The 24,049-nt window shown below is 39.6% G+C and overlaps 1 protein-coding gene across 2 annotated transcripts in view; it reads left to right on the top strand.

Moving 5' to 3' along the window:
* The window catches only part of TMTC1 (transmembrane O-mannosyltransferase targeting cadherins 1), a 278,435-nt gene that overhangs the window by 108,516 nt on the left and 145,870 nt on the right, over positions 1-24,049 (top strand). For both annotated transcript variants that reach the window (XM_047866166.1, XM_047866165.1), the window contains exons 6-7: positions 15,277-15,358; positions 17,731-17,834. In XM_047866166.1, the coding sequence (XP_047722122.1) occupies positions 15,277-15,358; positions 17,731-17,834 (186 nt within the window). The remainder of the gene's footprint in view (positions 1-15,276; positions 15,359-17,730; positions 17,835-24,049) is intronic.

The raw sequence follows: 24,049 nt of genomic DNA, 5'->3' as shown, positions 1-24,049 counted from the left end.
TCAGTTTTGGTCGCTCATAAGCAATTTTTGTTCATCTCTGATTTTTGTATGTATAACCAATAGAGGAAGTTGTTTAGGAGATGAGTTTCTGAATATGGCAGAAATATTTGTTTATTAAGTTTGTAGAATAGTATAATGATAGAAGTGGTTGTCTTTAGCAAATGAAAAAATTAAATCATCTCGTGTAAAAATGGCTCATCCAATATGGATTAATTCACCTACCTTATTTGGATTGCTTGTGGTCCTCTGAGTATTTTAAGGGCACATTTTATGTATATTGAAGTAATTGCAAGGTAAGTGTCTATCAGAGAATAGGCTCATTGATACTGTGCAGATATGGTGTAAATACAAAGAAACGAAAACAAAAACAATCCAGTGTGCAGAACAGCCATGCAGGAGAGGGGTTATTCATGCTGCAAATTTGATTTTCCTTTTATTTGCAATAACCTTGATCCTGAAATCCATTAGATTGAACTAGCTAAGAAAGAAGAACATAGCAAAATTAGATGTCAGTTAATATTTTTATGCTGTTTTCTTGAAGGTGGACCTGAAAAATCCTAAGGGTTCTGGAACAGTAAATGATTTTAGGCAGATGGGTATGTTTCCCTGCCTGTACCTCTTTTCTCACAAAGGACCAGAAGGGCCTCATGTGAATTGTCTTATTTTAGTTCTCAACCAAATCATATTATATGAGGACAAGATGTTCTTCTTTTTCGTTCACTGTAGCATACCAGCCAGCTCTGTCAGGACTTAATGATTCCCCAGCTGTCCACACTGGTGAGGCCTCGCTTAAGGCATGCATCCACATGTCCGGGACACGCTTCAGTTGACCACCTGGGGGTACCCACTTTCTATCGGTTTCTCATAAAGTGCTTGTTAGAGAAATTGCGATCAAGCATGATTCTTAATCACCTGCCTAATAGAATTTCACCGGCTGCCACATCTTGAAGAGAGGCTGTGCCTGGTTTGTTACTCCTGGAATTGGCCTATTTGGCTTGGAGGTAGAGTGTAGATGGGACCCCTAGAAACAAATCACTGAGTGACCATGGAAGAGGGACCACGGTTTCTTACTTGGGCAAGAGATGTGTCAAAATAGATTCTTCTGGAGTTTGTTTTCTTCATGATGAACGTCTGTTGTTTTTGTCAGTCTAAAGTATTTCCTTCATATTCATAATGTGGTTCTTCTACTTGAGTAGGAGATCACTGAACGTTGGAAAACTCTGCTTTTAGCTTTATTTAGTATGGTGTTTTTAGTAATAGGGCCCAGGAAATTGAAACCTTAGTGTTTAAAAACAATGGGAATGATTTTAAATAATTCTGTCATCATTAAACCTTGCATACAAGGAAAAGACAATAAAAAAAGAGGGGCATATAAGTAGAGAAAAACTTTCATAAACTTTTAAACTAAGTATCACTGGTATTTAAAAATAAAGATGAATTTGTGATGTTTACATAATGCAGAGTATAAAGAGATAAATATCAGAATTACAGGCCACGAGATTTTGGACCTTGAGATTTGCTTGAATGTTTGGTTCTGTTTGTTTACAACTAAGATTGATCATTTTAGGCATTACTGTGTCTGTCATTTATGGATATGATGCATTTTAAAATCAAGACTGTTAAATTCCTTTTAATTACTGGTATAAGTTTGATTTGAATTTAGCGCTTAAAATATCAACTCTACTGTAATCAACCAGGCAGCTTTATAGTCTAGTAAATAAAGTCATTACAGTTCCATTGATTGCATATGTAGTGAATTCTTTACAGTCTTAGTGGTTATTAAGCCCTTGTTTCTGGGATGCCTGGGTGAATCAGTCAATTAAGTTTCTGACTTTGGCTCAGGGCATGGTTTGTGGGTTTGTGGGTTTGTGGGTTTGAGCCCTGTGTTGGGCTCTGCGCTGACAGCTCAGAGCCTGGAGCCTGCTTCAGATTCTGTCTCTCTCTCTCTCTCTCTCTCTCTCTGCCCCCCCCCCCCCCTGCTCACACTGTCTCTCTCTCTCTCTCTCTCTCTCTCTTTCTCTTTCTCTCTCAAATAACATTAAAAGAAATTTTAAATTCTTGTTTCTTGCTGCCTCCCTTTCCTTTTGTTACTGTAATAAAATGCCGCTATAAAGAATAGCCTATATTGGCTTATCCAAGTAGTAAAGATTTACCTGACAGCTGGAAAGTGTGGGTGAGAAAATTCTAGTTCTCATATTTTCAGAATTAACCAGATCAGTCAATTAGTAAATATCTTCCACCAGAGAAATACTTGTTTTTGATTAAACTCTTATTTATAAGGAATCGTGTCATGGGTAAGAGGGTACATGTGGTGGTGGTAGAGGGGTGTGTGTGTGTGTATGTATGTACGTGTGTATACACGCATGTGGGTGTGGCTGCCCAAGGCAAGAGAAAGAAATCAATTATTTTCTTTGAGATTTTGCAGAACGAATGGTTTGGTTGATAGCAATTAATTCTACTGTGTCCTGCTAACCTGCTAGATGATGACCAGCTCACTCTGGTTTTCCCAGGACTTTCTTTAAAAAAAATTTTTTTTTAATGTTTATTTATTTTTTGAGAGAGAGAGAGAGACAGAGTGTGAGCCGGGAGGGGCAGAGAGATTGAGAGAGAGAGAGAGAGAGGAAGACACAGAATCGGAAGCAGGTTCCAGGCTCTGGGCTGTCAGCACAGAGCCCGATGTGGGGCCTGAACTCACAAGCTGTGAGATCATGACCTGAGCTGAAGTCAGATGCTTAACTGACTGAGCCACCCAGGCGTCCCCTCCCAGGATTTTCTTAATGTCATCACTGGAAGTCCCAGGTTCCGGCAAGCTCCTTAGTAATAGGAACACTGGACTGCTTGGTTACCCTGCTGACAATTCAGTCTCGTGTATAAAACCTCTAGAATCTGAAAACTGTACGTAGACTTGAAAACTTCAAAGGATTCGGTTTGGCTTGAGTTCAGTTTAGGACAGTAAAAATGTGTTTGACAGTCCCACATCTGGCCCTGATACTGCTGGGGATTGTAAAGACAGTGTTAAGACTTCTATGATTTAAGAATTTTTAAAATTTGGTATGATGATTGAGATTCCTACAGTATCAAATACCATGGGGAGTGGGCAAGGGAAACTCAGCCAAGGTAATACAGAAACGGATGTTAGTTAACATTAAGTTGCTTTGCACTGGGTTTGGTGACTGGAAATATAGCAGCACTGTGATAGTATGTCCGTGAGAAAATAAAATTGGCTGCAAAGAAAATGGAAACACTATATTTAGCAAGTTGCTGTGAAAGTCATTAGGACAATGAAGCTGTTTAATGGGTATTAAAGAAGAGCGTCCAGGCTGCTGCTGGCCAATAGCGGATATTTATATGAAGTTAAAAAAGCTGTATGTGGCATGGCGGGTGCATGATGTTTGACTTGAGGGCTCCTTTTGCTCTTTTGGGAGGATTTGGAAAAGGCTGCCGCCTCCTTAGGGCGGATGCAGCCGGCGTGAGGGTTCATGGGTTGTCGAAGGGCACATGCGCTGGATTTCAGCCCTTGCAGGCCACCTCCGTTCCACCTGGCTGCCTACCTCGTGTGGGCACAACCTACACAACACATCTGGGTATCTGGTTTCAGTATCCAAACTGAATTAGAGGAAACCAGTGAATGAGAATGTTAAAAGTTAAATTATAGCATAGTCTTCTAGGAAAATATTTTGTTCTCTCCCTTCTCCTTTTGGGAAGGACGGAGCTGGTGGAATTTGAGGGAGATGAGTCTTTTTTTCTGTACTTACCTAGCTGAATTCACTGATTCATTCCTTTTTCTGTGCGTGGCCATGAAATACAGCCCATAGGGTTTTAGAATTTTCATTTGAGGTGTGATCGCTGCACCAGTAGCGGCTACTTTGGGTGCCTTTGTGTTCTGGGTGCTGTGATGAGCCACTTACACACTTTGTCTCATTGAAATCTGCTCAACAAGGGTTGCCTGGGTGGCTCAGTTGAGCCTCCGACTTCAGCTCAGGTCATGATCTCACCGTTGGTGAGTTTGAGCCCATATTGGGTTCACTGCTGTCAGCGTGGAGTCCACTTCCGATCCTCTGTCTCTTTCTGCCCCTCCTCCTCTTGTACTGTCTCGCTCTTACTCAAAAATAAATAAACATTAAAAAAAAAAAAAGAAATCCTTTCGATGAACTTGTAAGGTAGAAATTATGATGACCACTTTATGGTTGAGGTCCCTGAGACCCCAGAGGGCTAAAGGGGTTGCCGAGTCTTCCAGATGGTGACTGACAGAGCCAGGATTCTGTGTGACCCCACGGCCTGTGGTTGCTTCACCACACCTGGGCTGCCCCTACAGCACGAGCACCATATTTTGAGAGCTGCTTGGAATGAGAGACTATTTTACTTTTTTATTTTATTTTATTTTATTTTATTTTATTTTATTTTATTATTTTTTTATTATATGAAATTTATTGTCAAATTAGTTTCCATACAACACCCAGTGCTCATCCCAAAAGATGCCCTCCTCAATACCCATCACCCCCCCTCCCCTCCCTCCCGCCGCCCATCAACCCTCAGTTTGTTGAGAGGCTATTGTAGAGATCCCTCTGGCAACCAAGGCATCATACCCAGAGATAATTAAGACCTAGCAAACTGACATTATTACATTTTTTCTAATGTTTACTTTGAAAAATATAGACAAATATAATTGGATATGAGTATATATATAAAAAATATGCTTTTGCTCTTTTGGGAGGATTCGGAATTTCTAGTTCCTTTGGCAACTTTCCTACTATAGCTTTTTATGTTATGTTTTAAAATGAGACTCAGGTCTACAGGTAAATCAAGAGAAAGTTTTTAAAAATGATATAACCAAAAGAAGCATGTATTTGAAAAAAAAATAGACTTCATTATTATGTATCCCTAACTTCGGCAATACTGGTAAACATTTTACACAAACATTAAAACCATGACAGTTACCTGAATAATGATTGTTCCCGTGTTATGTATATTCTGTGCTAAGAGCCACTGTGATTCTTATTTCTACTCTGAAATCTTAGGAGCTTTCAACATGTATGAGCGCTGGAATTTAAAACCAAAGTGCCTAGAATTAAACCTTGAAAGAATGTAGCGTATTTGTCCTCAGCATAAAAAAGAGTTCCAAGTGAAATAAAACTTGAATCTCCCTAAAGTTAGATTCTTGGAGGAAATGTGAATTTTAAAGGTGTTTGCCAAGATTGTGCAGGAATGACCAGTCTCCACTTTCTAGCCTTTGCAGCTGTCACAGTCAGCCCTCTGACCTTCCCTCTAAATGGCATTAGGGCGTGGGTCCAGGGAAATGGGCTGTTCTCAGGATGAATTTGTTTGGACCAAGAAAAGGTTTCTCTTCGGCATCAACATTGCTTACCTCTCTGTGAGTGGTGCTATGTTTTCTTAGGCCACCTATCTTGACCGCACATGGCCTTGGCTGCAGGGAGGTGATCTATTTCAGGAGGAGCCCGTGTCTGCAGGAAGCCCAGGCTGCCAAATGTCCTCCTTGGCCTCTGCACGAACTCTGTACACGAAACCAAGTGTATTACAGAGCTTCAGGGTTTACTGTCTGTTGTTGCAAGTTGCTTCAGAGCATGTGCCTGACGGCCTTGTCTTGGAATTGGGTTGGAGAAAGTGGCTTCGTAAAGGTTTGAGACTTCTTCTGCCGCATGTCTAAAATCTAAGCTGTCTGCATGTGTAGCACACACCCTAACCTAAGTTACTCACCCACTTACAAGCGTAAAAGTGGGATAGAGTCCCAGCTGGGCTGACCTGGCCTGCGTTTTACATGGATGTAACAAGGGCAAGAGAGACCAGGAGAGCTGCAGCATAGGATGACCCCCAACCCTGCTGGTATGGTGGCCCAATTTATGTCCTGGGTGTTGACTCTAAGGTTTGAAACACCTAAGGAGGAGGTCACAGATGGGACCATGGGGAGACACAGTCCTGCTCCAGGTACCAAAAGAGCCCACGTGACAAGCTTGATGCCGGGTAAGGACTGGGGAAGGCTTAGGGGAGAGGGAGCTGCCTGGGTGAGATCCCTTGCCCATTTTTGTGGCTGAGTAAAAGGGAGATGGAAATGACATCAATTATGTATGGGGATATTCTACTATTGTTCAAGCTGCCATGGTTTCGAAAGTTCCACTTTCACATTTCCTTATTCACATTGCAGACACTTGACTCTGACACACTGAGGGTGCACCAGATACAGGAGAGGGGCTGTTGCACCGTGTTTGCAGGGAGCATCATTGTCCTGGGCGGTGTGCTCACTCCCGGTCCCTCTGCAGCTTCCTGGGCACCTCTCCTCTGGGCCCCTCTTACCTTCCCCACTCTTCCATCTTCTCTGTCCCTCCAGGCCCAGGTCATATCTCACGTGTTCCCCACAGCTTCCTCTCCTTTTCCAGCCCATGCTGACTTCTTACCTTCCAGATCTCTTTTTATCCTTTATTGTGTGTGTCTGTCCTTGGGGCAGGGCAGCAAGTCCAGAAAGGCCATGTGGTGGAGTGTTGGGCAACAGGCTCAGGAAGCAAAATGCCTGAGTACAATTCCCAGTTCTGTTCCTTACTGGCTTTGTGGCCCCAGGCAAGTTCATTCACTTCATTATGCTTCAGCTTCCCCTTCTATAAAAATTTTTTTGATGTTTATTTTTGAGAGACACAGAGCATGAGCAGGGGAAGGGCTGAGAGAGACGCAGACACAGAATCCGAAGCAGACTCCAGGTTCTGAGCTGTCAGCACTGAGCCCACTGTGGGGCTCGAACTCACGAACCATGAGATCATGACCTGAGCTGAAGTCAGCCACTTAGCCGACTGAGCCACCCAGGCACCCTAAGCTTCCCTTCCATAAAATGAGAATGGAAATAACACCTGCTTCAGGGGTGCCTGGGTGACTCAGTCAGTTAGGTGTCCGACTTCGGCTCAGGTCATGATCTCACGGTTTGTAAGTTCGAGCCCCGCATCAGGCTCTGTGCTGACAGCTCAGAGCCTGGAGTCTGCTTCAGATTCTGTGCCTCCCTCTCTCTCTCCCCCTCCCCTGCTCTGTATGTATGTGTGTCTCTCCCTCTCAAAAATAAATAAAAAGGCATAAAAAAAACCCCACTTGCTTCATAGTTTGTTGTTGTTTGTGCTGAAAGAGCTAATATAAGTGGTTAGGACAGTTTCTGGCCCATGGTGTACATTCAGTGTTAGCTATTATTTAAGTGTTAAATGTCTGCTTTTATTTCTTTGATATATTGTTTATAGGACCTAACTCAGTGCCCAATATTTTGCCAATTAAATATTACTGTTGGAATAGCTTGTCATTTTTCATAGAGATAAAGTTGTAGAAGGCTTTTTGTTAATTTTCTAAATTGATCAGGTATGTATGGTATCCTGAATTATTATCCTTTTTTTTTTCAAATTTTTTTTAACATTTTTATTTATTTTTGAGACAGAGAGAGACAGAGCATGAATGGGGGAGGGGCAGAGAGAGAAGGAGACACAGAATCGGAAGCAGGCTCCAGGCTCCGAGCCATCAGCCCAGAGCCCCACGCGGGGCTCGAACCCACGAACCGTGAGATCGTGACCTGAGCTGAAGTCGGCCGCCCAACTGACTGAGCCACCCAGGCGCCCCTATTATCCTTTTAAACATGTGTTATTGACCTGTTTGTACATCAGAGTAATGTTTGAAATCCAAGCAAAGGGAAAGTGAAAACAGAGATTTAGTTGGCAACGATGTGAGAGCTGGCAGAGCATTGGTAATTAAGGGTATAAGCTAGATTGACATTTTGACTCTCCTTGCTTATTACCTGTGGGAGCCTGGGGTAAGTTTCTTGACCATTAATAGTTTGGTTTCCCCATTGGTAAAATGAAGCTATTAATAGTGCACATCTTCTAGGATTGTGCTAAGGATTTATACATAGGAACTGTACTTGGGTACCCTAGGCATTTACTCAACGTCAGCTATTTTATTGTTGTCATTGTTAACAGAAAATGTGTTTCCTTGGTTTACCAGGACAGTCCCAATACCAAATACTCTTTTTCACTAGCTGAATTGTATTTGAATTTATCAGCCCATATATTCCAATAAGAGGTTCAGAAAAATATGATTATAGTATCATTGGCTGTTTGTAATCTTCTTTGTGCAAAAGTTTACTTGTGTACCCAAACCAATGTGTATTGCAAGTAGCAGTGATTTCATTTGCATGGGTTCCTTAGAGTCTCTTATGTGCAAGAAGTTTGGACTGGTAGAAATAAGGGAAAACTCACAGCAAATGCTGTTTGACAGCATTTGGTGATGCAGCCAAAAGGCATGGATTGGCCATAAAACATCCTGGTTCAGGATCCACTGCTCACTAGGTCTAGATATATGGGGATGGTATTCTCTATTCTGCCAACGACATATGGATCTTTCAAGGATTAAATGTTAGACTGGACTGAAAAGCCCTTTGACATAGAAAATGCCATACAGATGCATAATATGTATATTCTTGTAATGCGTTTTTATTTTGGCAATTTAATATTCTGGTTAGTAGAAAGTTTTTGTAGATGCCAAATTAATGGCCAATTAACACATAATTGAAATACATTAAGAAAAGACTTAACAGTAAATTAGACTGCTAAATAAATGTAATAACACATACTTTCTTACTTATCCCTACCATAAAGCCTACCTACTTAGACTAGAACCTCTCATATCTGAATCTGATATCTCAGAAACTTCCAGAATCACTGCTGCCTACCATTCCCCCATTGGGACTGCTGGGCCCTTTGCTCTTTGTTATGGACCACAGAGTGGTTGCTGTAGAAACATCATATAGTGTCAGTTTCTGACAGAAATCAGATTGGGTCATCACTATGTGAAGCCCTTCACAGGCTGCTCACTGCTGTTAGAATAAAGTCTGAACTCCACAGTGGCATGTGAGGGTCAACGATGAAGTGCCCCTGCCTGCCTCTGCAGCCTCCCTGTCTGTCACCACTCTGCCAGTATTAGATCCTGCAGCTAGAATGAACTTTGATTTTCTTCATTTTGCTTGCCCTCTCTCAATCCTAGGCATCTGTATACGTATCTTATTCCTTCCCTCCTCACCTAATTCACTTCTCATCTTCCTCAGGTGTCAGCTTCATTGTCACTCTTTTGGGGCATCCTTTTCTGTCTTAACTCTCTGTTCCTGCTTGCCACTTGTCTCTGTGGGCTGGCTGGCTGATTGTTTCACAGTGCAGTGACACCTGCAGAGCTATTCACACTCTCCTTTTGGCCATCTTTTCTCAATTAGAATTTCTGAATCAACCCACAGTACATGGAGCTTGCATTTCAACCTGCAGTAACCACTACATGCATTCACCTTTAAGGACATAAAGGGTCTTCATGAAAGATCCTTTAAAGATTATGCACTGCCTCAGTTCATTCATTTGTATGAAAAAACCTGTACTCAAAGTTTCATTGTAGACTTATAGAATGGTTGAAGATGCAGAGGATCATTTTTAAGTAGAAGTCATTGTGTTGTTTACATGCAGAAATGCAATCTATGTTGAAAGTGTGCTAAATAAACCAGCTGTATTTTACTTACATGGCTATAGTGAGTAGTGGATGCTTCAGATTTAGATTTGTATCTCACCTCTGCCACTTGCCAGCTGCAAGATCCTGAAGAAGTTTTTCCTTCAGCCTCATTCACAAGATGGAGATGAGCATGGCTCATGGGCCAGTGTGGGACTGCATGAAACAAAAAAGGTGCATAGCACAGTGAATGGCACATATTCAATGCATTAAGTATTCCCTATTATGAATGAATTGAAACTTTTCTGGGACTGTTAATGACAGACCAGGATGATATCATCAGAACTGAATTTTTGCTGTTACATGTAGAAGAAATAAAAATTGGGGTCAGAGACTAAATCTAGTTGGAGACTAAATTCATTTTAGAAGGACTATAAAGGAGACCCTAGGTTTAATTAATAAAGCCTAAACTCATTGACTTTTGATACCTAAAGACCCTGATCTTATGCAAATCAGTTTCTGGACTTCATTTTTTCCCCCTAAAACAACCTGAGCCATTCTGATCCCTTCTAGTTTTAACTTTGATTTTCAGAATGGTTAAGAGAACTGAAATGATATTCCCTTATGTCTTCTTTGTCTTTATTTCCACATATTACTTTGTATATAACACAGAGGTTAAAGTTTAAAATTTCTGGAAGAAACTTTACCACAGCCACAGAATGGGGTATTGAAGGTCAATTGGGGTTTTTGAATAGCTGGAACTGAGAAATGCATCTTATCTTCTTAGAATTGTTAGCTCCTTTCCTTCAGACTCTACATTTGAATATCAAAGGACACATCAAAGGTTGTTTCACTCCTCTTCAGAATGCCTTTGGTTATTTAAGATTTAGATGAGGCACTTTATGGGTTCAAGGAGAGTGCATTAAAGAAGAACCCAAAGACACATAAGTTTCTTTTTGTTGTTTTGTTAATCTGATAATCTTTTCTAATGTGATCCTTGTCTTTGTTACTTTGGTCAAGTAAAAAAAAACAAAAACAAAAAACCATTTTCCTTGTGTTTCAAATGGAAGCACATTCCTGAATTCCTATTTTAAAGAGCTCTGAATTTAATTTTTTTTAAAAAAAACAATTGGTTGTAGTATATGACTTTTTATTAATCTCCTTTATTACCTTGAATGAACAAGATAAATTAAATTAGTATGACTGGTGTTCTAGAAGGAATTTTGTATATACCTTAATGGGAGGAAAAATTTTCCTTCTACCCTTCTAGCTTCTTTGCTCTAATAATTAAGTTGGCATAAAATAGATTAACAGGAGAAAACAAATTTCATTTCATGTATGTGGGAGCCCCATAAAAATTTGAGACCCACAGGCAAGTCAGGCAGTCAGACTTACTTGCCTTCCTGAGTTAAGGAATTGGATAGGAGCCTGACACTTTGAAGGGGAGAAGGGTAATTCACAAGACAATAGGAAGAGCGGATGTTTGGTAGTTACATATTTGCTCTTTCGGACAGATAGGTCTTTCAGTTCTCTGGTATAGCTTTCTCTCTGAGGAAGGCCCCCTCTCTAAGGGAGAAATAAAAGGTTTTCTGGAGTCTGCTGGGTCTTGATTGTCTTCAGCTTAAAATAATCCACATGCCAAAGTGGTGAATTTTAGGGTCATGTATTCTGCTCCCCTTCAAGCAGTTTATAATTTATTGGTATAATGTTAAGAAGTAGCAACTCTTTGTATCTGAGATGTCTGCCACAGGAGCTGGTATTAAGGCAAAAATAAACAGATTTTTATAGATCCCTAGAAGGGCTGGAAAGTATAATATATCATTTTATTTAAACCAGCAGGATTTAAGGCTAAGGGAAATAGTACCATCCACGTGATTTTCTTCCTCCAGCTTGCTGTCTATATCCCAAACTGAGCATTCTTATTTTGCACCCTGGTCTACCATTGGAGGATAAGGAACACACAGAAAAAAAAAAAAAAAAAAAGAGAGAGGCAGGGGAAGTTGAGTGGAGGCAGGTAAATATTTTAAAAACTCGGTTTGGGTCTGTAAGCATGTGTTGATCATTGTGTTATATAAATTATCCACTGATACAATAATTCTGTGTCACCCAAGTTCAGTGGCTTAAAATAACGAGCATTTATTTAACACTCAAGATTATGGTGGGTGATCCAGGGTGGTTGGTTGTCCTGGTCTCAGCTGGGACCTCCCTGGGATTTGATGACTGACAAGCTATGGAGGAAAACTTCAGGAAATCCCATTTAGCTCTGAATATTTGAATGCAATCAACTGAGAAGGTAAATGTTAATAGAATATTTGATGTCAGAAAAATAGAAAGTACAGGATGTAGGGGAGCACAGGTTAGGGAATTTACTTTGGATAATCTTGGTCTTTTGCTTTTATTTGCCTAAAATCAGAAATTGTTAAAAATGCAGAGGTGATAATGCCAACACCCCAAACTGATGTTAAAATATTTTTTTCATGTGCAACTGCAGATTATGAAGGGTCTCTCAAGTCTCACACTTGAACTAACAATTGCTTCCTCCTAATCCCTTGGCATTTCTTTTTAAATTTTTCAGTAGGGTTCTCTCTGTTTTTCTTCAGTTGTCACTTTATGATGTCATCAGCTGGTGAGAACATCCAAGGATCACAGTACTTCAGACTAAAACCATTTAAGTCCAACTCTGGCTGATAAAAGAAGGAAACAAAGCTCCTTGTGGACTTGTTACAAGTCATATAACCAATGAATTGGAAGCACAGGAGTAGAACCCTTAGCTCCCATCTTAGAGGGTTCCTCAGTGGTTTGATTTTGTTGTTGGAACGTTCTCTGGGTCACAGGGAAAACAGCAGAGACTGAAATTGAACATTATCAGTGGTGGTATTTGCATAGCGCCTTTTGTTTGTAAGGCACTTACAGATACTTAAGCTTGCTATTGAAATGAATAGCTGAGAGAATCTGATAGAATAGCTAAGTATTACTTCTAGTTTTTTGGTCTCTTTCTCTGTAAAAAAGGAATTATAATATTTTTCCTCACGGAATTGTTGTAAGTAGTAAATAATTACAATTGAATCACTTAGATTTGTGTCTGGCATATATGAATTATTTGGCATTTTTATGATGTTAATAATAATATTGTCATTATTTGTTGTTGATGTTTGATTCTACTTTACAGACCATACGTATCTCATAAATTAGTGGGGAGAATGTCACTATCTAATTTTATTGTGAATTGGGTAGGAGGAAGGGATACAGAGAATTCAGCTCTTGGAGTACTTCCTGTATGAGCTTAGGAATCTCAGCCTCTGACCTAGTGTTTACCAAAAAAGGGCCCATATCATTTTGGCTTATTTTCTCTTTTAATATTGGACAGAAACTAGAAATAGAAATCTTCAAAGAGGTCATTTTTCAACAGTGCTGTATGTATCATTCTAGGCTTTCATTGCTTTGGGATACTACATCTTAAAGAACAAATTATTTGATGTCTGAAAGAGCTTAACCTCTTAAGGAAATGAGATTTATCAGGGAGGAAAAATTTCTAAACAAAGGGACACTTTATAAATATCACTCCGTGAAATAACCATTGTAGTGAGCTTTCAGTGAAACAAAATGCAGAATTTAGGAATTTGCCTAAGTTTAACATTGAAAAGAAAACAACACCCTAAACCCTATGGTTTGTTGTTTTATAGAGAGGAAGCCACTTCTAACTTTTAACACTGTGCTAAAATAAAGCAGCAACAGAGGGAACCTGAGAAATGAAGCTTCCAAGAGCAGACCAACCCAAGAAACGCTTTTTCATTCATATGTGTTGCAATTTCAGGCCTCCCCAGCGCCTTTTTCCTTCCCGCATTGCTATTCCCTCCCTGCTGCCATTTACATTACATCCTGTAAAGGAACAGCAGAAATATCCAGGTTGATCTTTGTTGAGTCATCCTGAAAATGATAGTAATAGTGGAGGCAGAGCTGAGACAAGACACTTACCAGTGCTTTAACCTTTTTGGAATCATAGATCCAATTGACACTAAAGATCAAAGCCAAGGATTTTGCTTCAGAGAAATGCACAGATCCAAACATACACAAATCTTGTGTACAGATTCAGGAGGTGGTGGACTCCCTTAAGCCTATTTTTGGGACATTAGTGATGCACCTGTGTTGTGAGAGCAGACAGTATCCCTGGCCTTCCTCCTTGCCAAGGTTTAAGTGCAGTGCTTGGGGATGGATCCAGTCCAGATTTTGCTAAAAGCTGACTCTAGTGGGTTTTTTTTGGGCTCACCTCATTTTCTCCACTCATTACAAACTTGAAAGGTCAGATCCACAGTTGTTTCTGAACCAGGAAGAGGAAAAGGGAAGCAAGAAGAGAGGACTTGCTTCTGAGTGACATTATAGTACCTCCTTGCAGTACCATTTGGACATATATGTTTTATAAGCAGTTGTCAAGATAGACGCTTTTTTTTTATAGTAACCCACTCAGGCCTTATAAAGGGATCTCTCTCCAATAGAATATTGGGGATATTGGGAATAATGGGAATATTCCCGTTGTGTAAAGGGACCTCATTCAAGTGCAGATTTTAAGAGATTCTGGGAAGAAATACTTTGAAGAGAAATTGGATTAAGTAGGGTAAAAGAAAAAAATGAAAAAGGGTAGGGAAAATAAGGATGAGGTGGGAACTACTTGCTGGATTACATGATTCGATTTGACTTGTTTCCTTCACTTTGTAGATTAAAATACAGAAATTTGCATGTAGGTGAAATGACTTGCTTTAGGTTTTTGCTTGGGGTTTGTTAATAACTTTCTCTTGGCTTCCCTTTCATAGTCTTTATTAAAACCAGCCAATCATGTGCCTTATATGTGGAAATATGGAGCTCCTACTTTGTACAAGTGAGTGAGCTGTGGCAGACGCAGAGTCCTTATAACTTCCTGCCCCTCTAGAAGTTGACATTCTTTTAAAAAAATTTTTTTTCAATGTTTATTTATTTTTGGGACAGAGAGAGACAGAGCATGAATGGGGGAGGGACAGAGAGAGAGGGAGACACAGAATCGGAAACAGGCTCCAGGCTCTGAGCCATCCGCCCAGAGCCTGACGTGGGGCTCGAACTCACGGACCGCGAGATCGTGACCTGAGCTGAAGTTGAACGCCCAACTGACTGCGCCACCCAGGCGCCCCTAGAAGTTGACATTCTTATAACCTAGTTTGGTTCCAGAGGCCATAGGCAGGTGAGAAAATTGCCCACTGCATATTGGTGAGCTGTGATCCCACCACTGATGCTGACTACCTTTGTTACCTTGAGTAAATTTCTTAACTTGGGCAACCTTGGCATCCTTTATTTTTTTAGGGGTAAGATATTTGTGAGATATTTTGTAGGTTGAAGACGTAGTGTCTCTCAAATTAAATTAAATAGCTAAACTCTCAATTTGTGTAAGATCATCCCTTTGACCAGTGTAACCCTATATTTGCCAGAATGCCTGGGTTATTTGGGTAGATGGGCTAGTAATATTCATAGCTAACAGTGCTAGGTCCTGCTCCATTTATTCTTTCATTTTTGCCCACAGCTTTTCTGTGGAGTAGATATTACTACTATCCCCCTTTTTATAAGTGAGGAAAACAGATGTGCAAAGAAGTTAAGAAACTTGCTCCAGGCCTTCCAGACAGTAAGCAGCCGTGGGACTGAAACCCAGGTGGTCTGACTCCAGGAGCCATGCTCTTAGCTATGATCCTTTCTAGTTTTTTCTCAAGCTATGACCTATTCACATTGAATGGAGAACATTATGTGTGGTGGACTCTAAAACTTACTTAATTTTTTTTTTCTGTCCTGTTTCAGGTACTTGACAGCAAGGACCAATAGAAATTTCCTGCTTACCATGAGGCCATTCTTAAAAAGGGCCACTTTGGTCATAACTTATGTAAGTATAGATATGCATCTGAAATATCTGATAAGAAGTGTTTTATTTTAACTTGGCTCAGAGACATGATCCAGATTATTTAATAGAATCAGCAATATATTCGAACAACATGATGTTAGGATCAAAGAGTTTACATGCCATAAACGTTACAACGCCTTGGAAGGTATGTATGAAAGCCTTCTGGGAATATGGTAACTCAAAGACAGACCGGATGAATTATAGTATTTTATGAGTCCCTTTCAAGGTGCTGATCCTGAATTGTCTCAGTAGCACAAACCTGGTTGTATCAGTTATCTATTGCTGCAAAACAAACCACCCCCAAACTTAGTGGCTTAAAACAACAACCACATATATTTACCCTGAATGCTTTAGCTTGGACAGCATCTAGCTGGATGGTTCTAATTGCTCATCATGATTTTTGACTGGGGTTGCACAGGCAGGTTCTTGTAGCTGTCAGCTGGGCGAGGTTGTCTGTCTGTGGTATCTCCTTCTCTAGGGTCTCTCCCTGTGACCTCCCTCTAGCAGTGTAGCCGGGACTTTTTTTTTTTTTTTTTTTTTTTTTTTTTTACAACATGTCAATTGGGTTCTAAAAGAATGAGCCAAAAGTTGCAGGACCTCTCAAGGGTGAGGCCCAGAACTGATGCAGTGCACTTTCTACAACATTCTGTTGGTCAATGCAAGTCACAAAACCAACTTAGATTTAAGAGGAGGGGCAGTTGGCTTTATTCTTGATGAGAAGAGCAGAATGTACATGCGAAGGGGGCAGGAATTTTTGGTGGCCATCTCTGGTGACAGTCCCAATAATTATTTTCTTACATTCTTGGATTCAAGAATTCATGATTAGGAGATCAGTCTGTTATGCCACTGCTGTCTCCCATAAATTTCTGTCAAAATTTATGATAAATTTTGATAGGAAACTTACAAAAAAGTCTTTGAATTGTAATGTCACCAATTAATGTGATTTTCTTCTTGATGCTAAAGCGTGTTTATGGAAGAAGAGTATGGAAAATTTCAATGAAGGTGGAGAGCCTTGACTGGACAGTCTCAACAAAAGGGACAAAACGTTTCTCTAAAGTGTTCCCTAGTATCTTTGCACAGAGCTAGGATGATTCATCACTGGTTTCAGAAGTGATTTATTTTCTTAGAATTGTATGGGAATGCAAGTAATCTGACATCATTGGAGTGATGAAAGTTGTAAATTATTAATCCCTTTGTTCTTTTAAAAATTTATTATCAAAGCCCTTTCTGCTATTTATCTTCCTATTCTTCTTGTTTAATTATCACGGCTTTTTTCCTCTTCATAGTATTTTAGGGAATTTATATTCTTTCAGGATACTTGTGCTGTTACATTTGTAGTTGATATTTTCCATTATAAAGCCTGTAAGAATTTAACTTCAGTTTGAGCAGGACATTGCGAGTGTTAAGACGATTTTTAATTGGCTGCCTAGACATTGTTTACTGTTGATATGCTTTTGGCTGACACCATACTTTTATTTTAGGATTTTAGATTTGAGGTTATTTATATAAAATATATTTATAAAGGAAGTCAGTGATATTCATGGGGAAAAAAATCCAGCCTTAACTACCTCCAAAATTAATCCTTTAGCTTTTTTATTCAAGCAAAGATTTTCCTCTGACTTTAATAAAAACAATGTAATTGGTCCTGTTGAAATGAGAAGCATCTGGAAGGCCTGTTTGGGCGAACTCTCCTCCCCACAGAAATGTCTCTCCTTCTAGCTTTCTTATTCACCTTGGCAACAGGATAGCACCATTTAGTGATAGAATTCCAGCGGGTGACACAAAAGCTGTGCCCCGGAATTTGTTGAAATAACCCTTCATGAATGTTCTCCTTCAGGGCATTGGAGGGTTGGAACACTTCAAATGTGTTTATCCAAAACCCAGCAGTATTGTTTATTGTATTTTAAATTAACTTTCATGGGGCTGTTTAAATGGAATGGTTAAGAAAGCGGTTGGACAAGACATAGATTCAACTCCTGGATCTTGCAGTTTATTAACTGTGGGATTCTAGGTAAACTACCTGGAAGCCTCAGCTTTCTCATCTACCTCTAGGTTCTGTGAGGCCGCAGGGAAGGTGGAAAGTCTTTAGCTCAGTGGATAACAGCTGATAAATGCTTGATACTGACAGCTGTAATTAAGAATTTGCTTGCCTTTCCCTCAACACCTTCATTGTTTATACTCTTCTCCTTACCCAGCTGTTCTCATCTTGCGTACTCATCTTGAGTGTTAGGATTTTATAGAAGTGCTCATTATGAAACAAAATATTTGTAAGGCATCTGGAAGCGTCCTCCAGAAAGGTGGGGCTTACGCCCAATGAGCAATGACTTTCTTACCAAATCTCCTTTTCTTTGAAGGTGATTGTCGTTTTGTACTTCCGTCTGTGGATAATGGGAGGATCTATGCCCCTCTTTTCAGAGCAGGATAATCCAGCTTCATTTTCGCCTTACATTCTTACAAGGTCAGTAAACATATTTTTTTTTTAACTTAACGTGGTACTCCTTCAATTGTTTTAAATAATCTTAAATGAGAGTTTGCCTTTGCCTTTTGAGGAAAGAAGGGTTGTATTCCATCCTGGGGGTGGGGGGGAAACTACTATTCATACATTTGGAATTCGTTTCAGCGGGTGGTGCTGTGTTGCCAGGCTTATTGCTACTGTTCCCATATTGGTATGTATTTGGCTATTCAGCAAGTATTTTGTTGAGCACTTATGATCAATGGTAAATGTCTACTGAGTGGCCCATATGGCAAATGTTACAGAACAGTGCACCGCCAAGCCTATAGAGGTTGACTGAGTATTAAAACTATTTGTAGAATCAGTGGAGAGATTATAAGTGGAAAACAGAAATGAACGATTTTTGCTGAGATACAGCAATTCTATCACACTATTTGTCTTTAAGAGATTTAGAGATATTGGATTAAGAAGTGATGTTGATCAGGAGATCTGATTTATTGAAAAGGTTTTTAATTCCTTACCTGTTCAGTCAGCTGTGGTGTCCTGCTAAGGCTTTCAGATATAATTATATTTGGCAATTTTCATGACTTTTCTTCAGGATATATTGCTGCTATTACGTTAAAACATTAAGATGCACTGTTATTAAATTTTTATAGTTTTATATATACCTTTTCACATATAATATTTTCATAATAGTAACCTTCACTCTTTGTGTTTGCAAAGACACAATAAAACTTAAATTAAACCTTGACCTATTGCCCATTTGGCTTACTTGTATCTTAGGGACAGCACATTGTTGGATTCTGTTTCTCTGCCAGGCGGTGATCTTTGCTTTATTTGACTCATTTATCTTGAGTCATAAATGACTCATTTATCATTTATATTAATTTGTTTTAATTGATACATTTCTACTTGCTTTGCCTTTTATGTTTTTCTTTATTTTCTTCTTTTTCAAAGACAGTTTCCCTTTCAAAAATGATAACTTCCAATTTGATTAATCCGTTTTTACAAAAACATTATGTCACAATTGTTTCTATTTACTTCTGTCATGTATTTATATTAAAGAATCTTGACTCTGCCTTCAGAAATCATATGATATCCAGCCTCTAGTGTTGGCTTATCTCTTCGAGGTAGTCTGGAGCCTTATACATTATTGTTTATACCTTATCTTTTTAAAAATGTTGTTGTTTGATTAATCATGACATCTTTAACCCACTTTTTATTAATGTTGCAATCTACTTGTCCTTTTTAGTTCTCCCTGGCTTTCAAAATTTCTGGGATCCATTTGTGGACATTTTTAGCTCATTGATAAATTGTTTCAGTTTCTGTACCTCCTTAAATAGCTACATTGACCTCCAGAACAGAAGGTTCTGAACCCACCAACCAATTATTTCATTCCTATCTCTGTCATCAGTAAACAAGTGCCTGCCCCACGTCCTTAGTGTCAGGACAAGGTGCCTTTGGTCTCTGACTCACTGCCTTCCTACCTGTACTGCTTAGCTCCCGGTTGCATTTTTTTTTTTTAATTTTTTTTTTTTCAACATTTATTTATTTTTGGGACAGAGAGAGACAGAGCATGAACGGGGGAGGGGCAGAGAGAGAGGGAGACACAGAATCGGAAACAGGCTCCAGACTCCGAGCCATCAGCCCAGAGCCTGACGCGGGGCTCGAACCCACGGACCGCGAGATCGTGACCTGGCTGAAGTCGGACGCCCAACCGACTGCGCCACCCAGGCGCCCCCCGGTTGCATTTTTTATCTCTTCTGGTGGCAGAAAAAAATTCTTTGGTGGAATCTCTGGCAAAATTAGTACCTTGGGCCAGTCACTTGCCAGCTTCTGTCTTTCACTTTCAAGGCATATGTATCCTTTTTCAGAGGGATCTGATACTTATTTCATTTAGGACTTTATATGACTCCATCTAAGTGACTGTTCTCAGGTGATTCAATCAATATGTGATAGAACACAATATCCTCTTTTTTTTTTTTTAAAAAACATATCTTTCTGTTTTTGTGTTTCATGCTTAAAATGCATAGAAACCCAGGGACATTTCAATGACAGTTCCTCTAAATGGCTTTTCACATTCCTCTAAGATAGCTGCATTATAATTGTCTCTTTTGAGCATCCAGAAAATTGTCTTTAATTCCTTTCTCAAGTAAGGTTTCTATTCTGCTTGAATAATTGTTTGACCTCTGGTAGGCTGATGATTCTTAAATTGGATTACCTTGGTCTGTTTCCTAGTCCTGTTGGTTTTTCTTTTCTTCTCATTAGCTGTGCAATTTAGCTATGATTTGGCTGGCTCTGTGAGCCCATCATTACTAATCACAGGTTTGTCATTCAGCTTTGTCAATCTGTCTCATTAATGCCTCACCTCTTTCACTGGGTTTATAAATTCCGAACAACTTTTGTAGCATCTTTGCTTCCATCTTGCAAGTATTTTATCTTTTAAAGTTTATATAATAACTTATTCTATTATCAGGTGAGAGTTTTCAGACTTTTTCTTTAATAATTGCTATAGTTACTAATTCCATGTAGTTTTAAAAAAATCCTAATAGTTTTAAGAGTTGCTTGGTCAAGTTTTCCTTTGTTTCAAATGATTTCCTGTGACTTTATAGTTCTGAGATTCCTTCACTTTGCTTGTTTGTTTGTTTTATTTCTTTATTTTGAGAGAAAGAGAGAGCACAAGGGAGGGGCAGAGAGAGGGAGAGAGAATTTTGGGCAAGCTCAATCCCAGGAACTGTGAGATCATCACCTAAGCCTAAGTGTCAGACGCTTAACCAACTGAGCCACCCAGGCACCCCCCCTTCACTTTTACATAATCTATTTCCATGTAATTAGCCAGGAGGAAATACCCTGTCATTTTCTATTTACCAACACTGGGATGCAAAATCATTGTGGTTTGCTCTTGAGAATAGTTTGTTAAAAATTATCAAAGATGAGGGAATAAGACAACAGATGACTGTGTGACATTTACTGTAATGTAAGACATTGTCCAACAAACCTAGAGGAATACAACTTTGATTGACTTATTTATATCTATACTACTATATTTTACAACTCTGTCAACTTAGAACTTAACATACAGAAATATGATAGCAGTGATTATTTCTTTTCTCTCTCGTAGGAAATAAGGCTTCAAATGTTACAGTTTTATTGCCTTGTAGGACATTGGACAAACTTGTATCTAATTTACCAATCTCATTCCTTTTTGTTTTTCATGAACATTGTAACACTAGTTTTTCAAATTTAATTTGTATATATTGATATAAGTATACATATATATGCATAATAACAGCTTTGCACTGTTAAGCCCAGAATTCGTGGTCCCCAAAGACCGCCAGGGAGCCGAGTCCGATGTAAAAGCAAGAGTCTTTATTCGAGCTAGCTTGAGCTCAATCCCCTATCTGCACCGACAATGCAGCGGTGAGATACCTGGGAGAGCGAGTTTCAAAAGGACAAAGGTTTTATTGGGGCCTAGGGGCAGTTGGTGAGGTAATGGCTGTGGCCTCAGCCGATTGGCTGGGGAAGGGTGGGAGTCCTGTTAGGCAGGTGAGCAGGAGGTTACTCAAGGGGAGGAGGCGTGGTCAAGGTGAAGGACACAGAACAAGATGGAGTTGGCCAGCGTAGGCCCGCCCTTTCAGCAGAGGTAACAATTTTCATGGCATACAATTCACCTATTTAAAGTATACAATTCAGTGATTTTCGTTATGCTCACAGAATTGTGCAACCATCATCAAAATCAATTTTAGAACATTTTCATCTCCCCAGAAAGAAACCTTATATCCTTTAGCTGTCCCCCACTCCTAGACAACTTTTTGTCTCTGTTGAGTTACCGGTTCTGGATGTGTCATATCAATGGAATCAAATAATCATGGATCTTTTGTGACTGACTCCTTTCACTTAGCATAGTGTATTCAAGATTCATCCATATTGTAGCTTGTATTCATACTTGATTCTTTTTTAATTCCCCAGTCATATGTCATTATATGGGTATGCTACTTTAAATTTTTCCTTTCATCTGTTGATGGGCATTTGGGTTGTTTGTACTTTTTAACCCCTATGAATAATGCTGCTGTGAACATTCATGTATGAGTTTTTGTTTGAATGTATGTTTTCATTTCTCTTACACATGTACCTAGGAGTGGGATTGCTAGGTCATATGTATTAACTTTGCATTTAACTTTTTGAGGAGCTGCCAGACTATTTACCAAAGCAGCTGCACTATTTTACACGCCTGCAGGGCTTATGTGAGGGTCTAGTTTCTCCATATCCTCACCAACACTTGTCTTTTTGATTGTCTTTCTGTTGTTGTTTTTTTGTTGTTTTGTTTTTTTTTTTAATTTTTTTTTCAACGTTTATTCATTTTTGGGACAGAGAGAGACAGAGCATGAACGGGGGAGGGGCAGAGAGAGAGGGAGACACAGAATCGGAAACAGGCTCCAGGCTCCGAGCCATCAGCCCAGAGCCCGACGCGGGGCTCGAACTCACGGACCGCGAGATCGTGACCTGGCTGAAGTCGGGCGCTTAACCGACTGCGCCACCCAGGCGCCCCTGTCTTTCTGTTGTTTTAATTACAGCCATACAAGCAGGTATGAAATGGTATCTCATTATGGTTTTGATTTGCATTTTCCTAATGGCTAATGATGTTGAGCATCTTTTCATATGCTTGTTGGCCATTTCTGTATCTTCTTTGAAGATGTGTCTATTCAGATTCTTTGACCAGTTTTTAATTATTTTTATTATCGAGGCATTTTATTTTATTACTGAGTCTTTTTATTACTGAGCTGTATTAGTTTTCTATATATTCTAGATATAGATTGCTTATCAGATATATGATTTATAAACATTTCCTACCTTTCTGTGGGTTGTTGTTTCACTTTCTTGATGGTGTCCTTTTGAGCACAAATGTTTTTAAATTTGATGAAATTCAGTCTATTTTGTTTTTGTTGCTCGTGCTTCTATCTAAGAAGGCTTTGCCTAACTCAAATTTTCTTTTAAATTTTTTTTTAACGTTTATTGATTTTTGAGACAGAGAGAGACAGAGCATGAACGGGGGAGGGTCAGAGAGAGGGAGACACAGAATCCGAAACAGGCTCCAGGCTCTGAGCTGTCAGCACAGAGCCCGACACGGGGCTCGAACTCACGGACTGAGAGATCATGACCTGAGCCGAAGTCGGCTGCTTAACCGACTGAGCCACCCAGGCGCCCTCAAATTTTCTTTTAAACTGACTTTATCAAGTTTCTGGTTCCCTTATTAAAAACTTATACACACCTTTATTTTCACTGTGTATTTGTATGAGGATTAAGGTTTTTATTTTATTTTTTTTAATTTTTTTTTTTCAACGTTTATTTATTTTGGGGACAGAGAGAGACAGAGCATGAACGGGGGAGGGGCAGAGAGAGAGGGAGACACAGAATCGGAAGCAGGCTCCAGGCTCTGAGCCATCAGCCCAGAGCCTGATGCGGGGCTCGAACTCACGGACCACGAGATCGTGACCTGGCTGAAGTTGGACGCCTAACCGACTGCGCCACCCAGGCGCCCCGAGGATTAAGGTTTTTAAAAATATTTTGAAAACCGTACATTGGTACAGTTTATGTTAACAGTAGTTTGGAAGCCATTTAGAATCTGACTTCTTACACTTGATCATTGGGCATGTCAGAGCACAAGGTAAATAGATAAAGAATTGGAGGATCATCATTATCACGATACACTGGTAATGAGGCTCTTAATTTTTCATATTTCCATTTTAACCCAAACATTCAGATTGTATTAGCTGTCAAGAATTCTGTGTGACTGATCAATAACTTTTTCAACTCGTAGTTAATTGAGATTGTGTGGATCAGTTGAATGGCGTGAGATTGAATTAAATGTTTCTACCTTAGGCCTGAGAAGAAAAGTGTAAGAATTTAAAGAATGGAGGAGATACTGTAGTTTGATTGCACAGCTTTCTCTGGACAAGCAGATTCCTCCAGGCACAATTGTCCAAGCCAAATAACCTAGTAATCATGACTGACTACTACCTTCCTATTATTCCTCACCTCTAAGCCATCACACAGTCCTGTCCCTTCGATCTTAATGTTGCTAGAATTTCTTTACTTACATCCATCCCTGCTGCTGCCATTTTCATTAAAGTCCTCATGGACTCTCTCCTGTATTACTGAAATCCTCGTAACTTGTCTCTCTTCCTACAGTTTGCTCTCCTTGGATCCATCTTCCACACTAT

The sequence above is a fragment of the Prionailurus viverrinus genome, chromosome B4 (assembly GCF_022837055.1).
Source record: "Prionailurus viverrinus isolate Anna chromosome B4, UM_Priviv_1.0, whole genome shotgun sequence".
Lineage (NCBI taxonomy): Eukaryota > Metazoa > Chordata > Mammalia > Carnivora > Felidae > Prionailurus > Prionailurus viverrinus.
Note: the sequence above shows the minus strand (reverse complement) of the source record. Positions and strands in the feature narration are given on the sequence as shown.